General features: G+C 36.2%; 1 protein-coding gene across 1 annotated transcript in view; it reads right to left on the minus strand.

Annotated features, from left to right (window-relative positions):
- The window catches only part of LOC122747705 (aldehyde oxidase 4-like), a 138,978-nt gene extending 135,840 nt beyond the window's left edge, over nucleotides 1-3,138 (minus strand). Inside the window, exon 1 of the mRNA XM_043993587.1 lies at nucleotides 3,063-3,138. Within this exon, the coding sequence (XP_043849522.1) occupies nucleotides 3,063-3,138 (76 nt within the window). The remainder of the gene's footprint in view (nucleotides 1-3,062) is intronic.
- Between the last annotated feature and the right edge of the window lie 4,862 nt (nucleotides 3,139-8,000).

Raw genomic sequence — 8,000 nt, forward strand, 5'->3', positions numbered from 1 at the left:
CGCTTCCTTCTAATTTCTGTTGATTTATCTGCTTGTGCTCCAGGTTTTAAATTGTATTTTCTTTCTCTTGGAATCTGGTATTTTAGCATTTTTTCTTAACATTTCCCAATCATTTATGTTGGAATTCCTACCCTTTTAATTGTGAGTACCCCCATCCACCTCAGTGTTCAATTATAAAGCTGTCTCAACTTCCTACAACATTGGGAGATTTACTTTTCGCAAGCCTCAGTTCCTAACCAAAATATTTTCTTGGGCCATAAGACTGGCCCCAAATGGATTTCAGCCCCATTTTCTTCAGAATTTGTTAAACCACTAATATTGGCCCATGATCCCAATTCTTTCCCAGGTTCCTGTCCTTTCTTTCTCCAGTTAGGCTAAAGCAATATCTTCCCCCTTTTTGAAGGATTGGGGAAGAATGAATGGGTGTTGTGGGCAGAGTCTAACCAATTTAGGTAGAAGGAAGCCTGGTCTGCTCCTCCCTATTCAGTTGGCTAGACAGAAAAAAAAACTGTCTACTGCTAATTGCAATGGGGTAAAACATGAATAGCAGGAGATTGTGCTATCAGAATCTCTATAGCAGGAGAGAATTCATTATGTGGGGTCCAAGGCACAACCCATGGACTGGTTTATATCTCTTCCAGAACATGGAGAGAGTTAAAGGAGTGCTGAGTGCAATAAGAATTAGCATTCTCCAATGTTAATTCATAAAGTTTTTATTTTGTCAAGCTTCTCACTTTCTTGTGCTATAGAGTAAACTATAATTGCTCTACCTCCAGTTCATAATTACAGTTTTAGGAGCTTTTTGAGAGTGGGCTGGGATCATAGAAAATGTATCCACGAAAGAACTTTTGACATCTTTTGTTTTTATATCACCTACATTTCCCAACTTGCTCCTTCCTCTCCCTCAGAGAGCAGAATATAAGAATCCCTTGTAACAATGAAAGAAAAATAGGGAGAAACAGTTCAACAAAACTAATCAACAGATCAAAGACTGTTGACATCATATATGCTGTGTTACACAGCCATAGTCCTTCTCCCTTTTTCCCCACTTCTTCAAAGAAACAGACAGATTCCTTTTCATTTTTCCAGGTTGGCCATTATAATTTTGTAACACTTGTAGTTCTTTTTTATTTTGTTTTTATTTCAACTTTCAAATATTGAAAAAGAGAGCATTTACTTATATACAGTAGAACATGAAAATAGTATTCTATATGAAACTTTGTCTTCATTTCACAACTCTTAGGTTTTTTAAGCATATAGTAAAGTCTATGGATTACTTTCAAAACTGTGCTTCTTTCTGAACTCTTTTCAGTTCTATTCTATGCTTTTTTAAAAAAATTACAATCTCCTGTTTTGCATTACTATTGCTAACCTCTAATCTCCCTCTCTCATTAACTAAGAGGATGAAAAGGAAAGGAAAGAAGCAATTTGTAATAAATAAATATAATCAAGCAAAACAAATCCGCATAGTGCTAATGTAAAAACTCAACACTTTATGTCCATCACCTCTCTATTCGGGAAGTGAGTAACATACTTCCTCATAGATCCTATTAAAACATGATTGGTCATTATTTTGAGCAGAGATCTTACATCTTTTTAAAATTTTTATCATGTTGATATCCTTGTGTAAATTATTTTGGTACTGCTCACTTGGCTTTATATTGTTTTCTACTAACCAGTATTATCTGAAATCATCTTTTGTCATTATAGCATAATAATATCCCATTAGATTAATATACAATTTGTTTAGCTATTCTCCAATTGTCTGTAAGGTAATCCACTAAACCCCTATTATGTTTTTGTTATTTTCTTTCCCTTTCCCCTTTAATCTCTTCTTCAGGATAAAAAAGTTTGTTTTATCTGTGAGTATTCCCTCCTAAGTATTCTCCTCTCTCATTTTTTCCATTTTTTTTTCTTTCGGCAATTTTAAAACTTTATTTTAAACTTACATACAAGAAAAGAAAAATAACTTTGTCACATACTTTGAGTTTATTGAGTCCATCATAATTGGTTTTTAATGTTTACCTTATATTTCTCTTGTATGTTATATGTTGAATTTTTCCTTAAGTTTGGGGGAGGAGAGTTGTCACAAAAAACTGAAAGCCTTTCAATTCATTGGATGCCTTTTTTTTTCCATTCAGGTTTATACTTAACTTTGCTGGGTAAATTACCCTTAGTAATAACCCCAACTCTTTTGCTCTGTGGAATATAGTATTCCAAGTCCTACAGTTCTTCAATGTAGCAGCTTCTAGGTCTTGTGTAATCCTTATTGTTGCTCCATGAAATTTAAATGATTTTCTTTCTTGTTGCTTCCACTGTTTTCTCCTTAACCTGAGAGCTTTGAAATTTGACTATGATATTCCTGTAAGTTTTCCTCCTGCAAACTCTTTCAGGTGTAAGTCAGTAGATTTTTTTCTATTTCTGATTTGCTTTCTTTTTCTAGAACTTCAGGGCAATTTTCCTTGGTAATTTCTTGTAATATTGTATCAAGATTCTTTTTTATCATAATTTTCAGATAGTATGACTATTCCTATATTATTTCTCTTCAATCTGTTCTCCAGATCACTTTTTTTTCTGATGAGACATATCACTATCTCTTCTATTTTTTCATTCTTTTGGTTTTGTTTTATAATTTTTTGGTGTCTTAGAATATCATTAGCTTCCTCTTGCTTAATTCTAGTTTTTAAGGAATTATTTTCTTCCTTAAGTTTTTGATTCTCTATTTTAAGTCAGTTGACTTTATTTTCATAATTTTCTTTCTTTTCTTTGGTTGCTCTTATTTTTTTTTTCTAATTTTTCCTCTCTTTCTCTTATTTGATTTTTAAAATCCTTTTTAAGTTCTTCCAAGAACTCTTTGTTCTTGGGACTGTTTGACTTTTCTTATTGAAAAAGGAGTGGCTTTTTTAGCTCCATTATCTTCCTCAGAATATGAACTCAGATCTTCTCTATCTCCATAGTAACTATCTATGGTTGGGTTCTTTCTCCTTTGCTTACTCTTTTTTGTTTGTTTGTTTTATTTTATTTTTATCAGTTATTTTCTGAAGTCTGTCTTGGAGACCAACCTTGGGCTCTCCTCTCCACTCCTAAGCCATGGCTAGGGCTCACAGCCACACTGTCCCGCAGATGATCTTGCTCCATGTGGTCCCTCTGGTGGCTGCAAACTACAGCTGTCCTCTCTGCTCTGGAACTGAAACCAGGAACTCTGCTCTCCTGCAAGTGCCCACAGCCAACAGGGTTCCTTCTCCTCACCACTGCACTCACCAGGTGTGTACTAACTCCTTCTCCCCACAGTCACAGCCTGGGATGCCTGGTCAGTACAGCTGCACTTAGTGTCCCTTGACAGTGGAGTCTTTCAATCTTCTCCTATTTGGCTGTCAGACCCCCACACCATCTACCAAAATGAAAGTTTCTGAGGCTGAGGCTGCCTCTCAATCCAGTTGCTCTAAGAGTTTTTGTTTGTTGATTCTGCAAAGTCAGCCTGGAGGTGTTTGCACTTCACTCAGGCTGCCCCTAGAGGTTGAGTCTTTCCTGAGGTCTTCTCAAATTGTCTTAGGGGGATAACTGCTTTACCCCGTGTTTATTTCTGTTGCTCTGATGTGATATTCTGTCTTTCTGTATGGAGGAAATTTGGAGAGCTAAAAGTTTTCTGACCTATTTTGTGATCTTCCCAGAATCCTCTCCCTCCCTTTTCTCTTAACACCCCCACCTCTGCTTATTTATCTGTTGAGTGTGATACACTTCTTCACCAAGGTATGTGCATTTAACATTCCATTTTTAATATTAAAGTAAGATTTACCTGATGCCCACTCTCCAATTTCTTCCTCCATGTTTATATATTCTTTTCATATATTCCAAATAGGAAAAAATGCATATTCCCCAACTTCTATACTATTATATTTCTACTTTTGCCTTCTCTTCACTTTTAACTCTCTGGACAGAACCAGTCAACCTCTAGGACCTCTGTTTTTCTTGTCTATCAACACTCTTTGAAGATATTATGGTTCTGGGGCAGCTTGGTGACACAGTGGATAAAGCACAGGCCTTGGATTCAGGAGGACCTGAGTTCAAATCCGACCTCAGACACTTGACACTTACTAGCCGTGTGACCCTGGACAAGTCACTTAACCCTCATTGCCCCACAAAAAAAAAAGAAAGAAAGAAAGGAGATATGGTTCTGAACTGTCACTTGCTTCTCCTCCAAATAGAATGTTAAAACTATATTATCCTACATCCCCTTCCAATTGGTCAAATAAATTTACCTTTAAAGGTTTCTCTGGACTCTTAAATATATATTTCAAAGATTCTTCTCAGCTCTGGCCTTTTCATCAGAAATGGAAAGTCCTTTATTCCATTAAAGTCCCCTATTCTATTAAAAATAAATTTTTGTCCCTCCAGGATTATAGTCAGGTTTTCAGAAAAAGTTATACTTGTTTGTAAACCTATATCTCTTGTCTTTTGGAAAATTGTATTCCAAGATCCTCTGGTTTTTAGTAGAAGATGGCAGATTTTTTCTGATTCTGGCTATAATCCTTTGATATTTGAACTGGTTTTGGATGCTTACAATACGTATTCTTTGATGGGCAAGATATGAATTTTGACTATGCCATTCATGGGATTTTTTTTCATTCTTTTCAAAGGCAATTAGTGGAATCTTTCTGTCTTTATTTTGTGCTCTGGTTCTAACTGATCTAGGAAGTTTTCATTTATATTTTCTTGAAATATTGAGGTCAAGCATTTTTTAAAATTGTGTTCTTCAAGGAGTCCAATTATTCTTAAATTATATTACTGCTACCTTCTTACATGTATTAACCACCTCTCCATTGACCTGTGAGTGACCCTCAAGTTTAATTCTTCAAGGATTATGTTATTTCATAACTCCCAGAGTCATAAAACATCACTAGAATAGTATTGTTCAAAAGATGAGCTTTTGATTCAGAGAGAAACTTAGAAATGTTCAAAGAATTGTGTGTATTCTTTAGATTTAAATTTTTGTTTTTATATTTTGAAAAATATTCAATTTTATGATTAAAATAATTTTCCCAACAAAAATGACATTAATAATTTACCTTTTATGCCTTTCCTTGATCTTGGCACAACTTTGCATTTTACTTTCTGTTCACTAGACTCTCTGTTGAGCTGAGTTATCTTGCTCCCAATGAGAGAGCTCCTTCATTCTGTATTGCTTGCATTTATTCTCCTATGTATCTCTTCTCTAATACCTGTTCTTCTATTATTTGAATAAATGAGTTTCTTTATTATCACTCTATGTTTATTGTGGAACTGATATGATGGTGGGAAAGGGATAAAGCCTTGGATATAGAGTTTGAGGTCCTTCCCCCCAGAAAAAAACAAAGCAATTAGAAGGGAGCTAAAACCTGATAATAGCCAATATTGAAGAAAGCACATACATACACTTCTAGCCTGTTACTCCTCCCCTCTAAGGAGAAGAGAGTAATCTCCAGCCCAGATTTCTGCTTCCTCTCCTGGCAGGAATGAAAGTATCCCATGAATTAGGGTGGGGAGAAAAAAGGACTAGAGATGTCTGCTCTACCTCCCTTTGAGCCAAACAAGCACAACCCTTGCCATACATGGGACTCCTCTCTGCAGAGGGCTCTTTTGCTGCATATGTATTCAGTCAGTCAATTAAAAAGAATTTTAGTACTTACAATGTGCCAGGCACTGTGCTAAGCATGGGAGATATGAAGAAAGGGAAAAACAGGGTCCCTACATTTAAGGAGCTCCCATTCTAATAGGGGATAAGGAATGAAAATAACTATGTATATATAAGATATATACAGTGTAAATGGAAGGTAATCTCAGAGGCAAGACCCCAGTAGTGGGAAGAAAGAGGTTCTCATGCTGAAGATAGAATCTGAGCCAAGTCTTAAAGGATTCCATGGAAACTGGGAGGTAAGGAAGGAGAACATTCCAGGCATAAAGACAGCCAATATAAAGATACAGATTGTAAGATGGAGTGTCACATGGAAGGAACAAGGGAAGGAGGACAGCCAGTACAAAGGCAGAGTTAAGATGTAGCTTATTGTATGAAATAAACAGTAAATAGACTAACTTGGCTGAATTGTAATGTTTAGATGAATAAGATTTGAGGAGACTGTAAAATCAAAAGGTGATGAATTATGAAAGGTTTGAAAAATCAAACAAAACATGTTACATTTAATTCTGGAGTTAATCGAGAGCCACTGAAATTTATTACTTAGAAGTAATATGATAACATAATAGGTTAAGAAGCTAAGTTTTAGATAACTGTGTTTGGCATTCAGGTTTTGTGGCCAACTCATCAGAATTCTGGCTTCTTTAATGGCCATGTGGAAAATGGATTGGAATATAACATCCCCTGGCAATCAAAGTCCTTTATAACTTGGTCTGTTCCTACCTCTCCAGTCTTCTCATGCTGGACTTTCCTCAATGCACTCTATGATCTAACTACATTGTTCTATTTGCTCTTCAGCATGCAAAATTCTTCATCTCTTCATTCCATGAATTACAATGGCTAACCCAGTAAGTGCATGGAACTCTCTTTCCTCATCTTTGTTTCATAGTGTTCCTGGTTTTATTAAGACTCAGCTCAAAGCTCAAATCCTATCTTTGGCAGGCCTTTTCTAGTATTCTTGCCTTCTTTCCCTGCCCAATCCCCCAACCCCACCCCCAATTCACTTCTCTCTGAGATTACTTTTGTTTTGTTTTTTGGTTTGGTTTGGTTTGGTTTGGTTTTGTGGGGCAACTGGGGTTAAGTGATTTTCCCAGGGTCACACAGCTAGTAAGTGTTAAGTGTCTGAGGCCAGATTTGAACTCAGGTCCTCCTGACTCCAGGGCTGGTGCTCTATGCATTGTGCCACCTAGCTGCCCCTTGAGATTACTTTCTATATACATTGTATATTGTATTTGCATAGCTAATTGAAAACTGTTTTTGTATCCCCAGAGTTTAGTATAATAACTGATGTAAGGCAAGTGCTTACAAAAGTTTGTCCATTGATTGACAAATTAGGTGGTTGCAATAACCTGTGTCAAAGGTTAAGGTTTAGACTAAGTAGAGATAATGAAATGGAAGTAAAATATGCTCTGTAGTTAGATTAGATGTGGTAATTGAATAGATAAATGAAGCAAGAGAGAATAAGAAATCAATGATAGAATCACCCCATGGGCCATGCTGTAGTTCAAACAGTGTGTCCTGGAAGCAGTGCTACACTTTAAGAAGGAGTTAAAAGCCAAGAAGTAAGTTAAAAGCCAGGAGTAAGCAGAGAAAACATCAGACCATCAAAAACTTCTTTGGGAGAAAGGTAGAACACAATACACCCTCAGAAGAAGAAGATAACAGGGTCAAAGCTCCAACATTCAAAGCTTCCAAGAAAAATATGAATTGGTCTCAGGCCATGCAAGTGCTCAAAAGGGACTTTGAAGAGAAAGTAGGGGAGATAGAAGGAAGATTTAGAGAGATTGAGTAAAGAATGGAAAAAGAAATGAGAGTAATGAAGAAAAGTCATGAGAAAAAAGTCAACAGTTTGAAAAGCCAAATGGGAAAAGAAATAGAAAAGCTCTCTCAAGAAAATAATTGCCTAAGAATTAGGATTGAACAAATGGAAGCTAGTGACCTTATGAGAAATCAAGACACAGTAAAGCAAATCCAACTGAATAAAAAAAATAGAGGGCAACATAAAATATCTCCTTGGAAAAACAGCTGACCTGGAAAACAGATCCAGGAGAGACAATCTGAAAATCACTAGACTACCTGAAAATCATGACCAAAATAAGAGCTTAGAAACCATCTTCCAAGAGATTGTGAGGGGAAATTGCCCTGATATTCTAGAAGCAGAAGGCAAAATAGAAATTGAAAGAATACACCAATCACCTCCTGAAAGTGATCCCAAAAGGAAAACCCCCAGAAATATTATATCCAAATTCCAGAGTTCTAGGTCAAGGAGAAAATACTGCAGGCAGCTAGAAAAAAGGAATTCAAATACTGTGGAGCTCCAATAAGGCTG

Source organism: Dromiciops gliroides, chromosome 3 (genome assembly GCF_019393635.1).
Source record: "Dromiciops gliroides isolate mDroGli1 chromosome 3, mDroGli1.pri, whole genome shotgun sequence".
NCBI classification, from domain to species: Eukaryota; Metazoa; Chordata; class Mammalia; order Microbiotheria; family Microbiotheriidae; genus Dromiciops; species Dromiciops gliroides.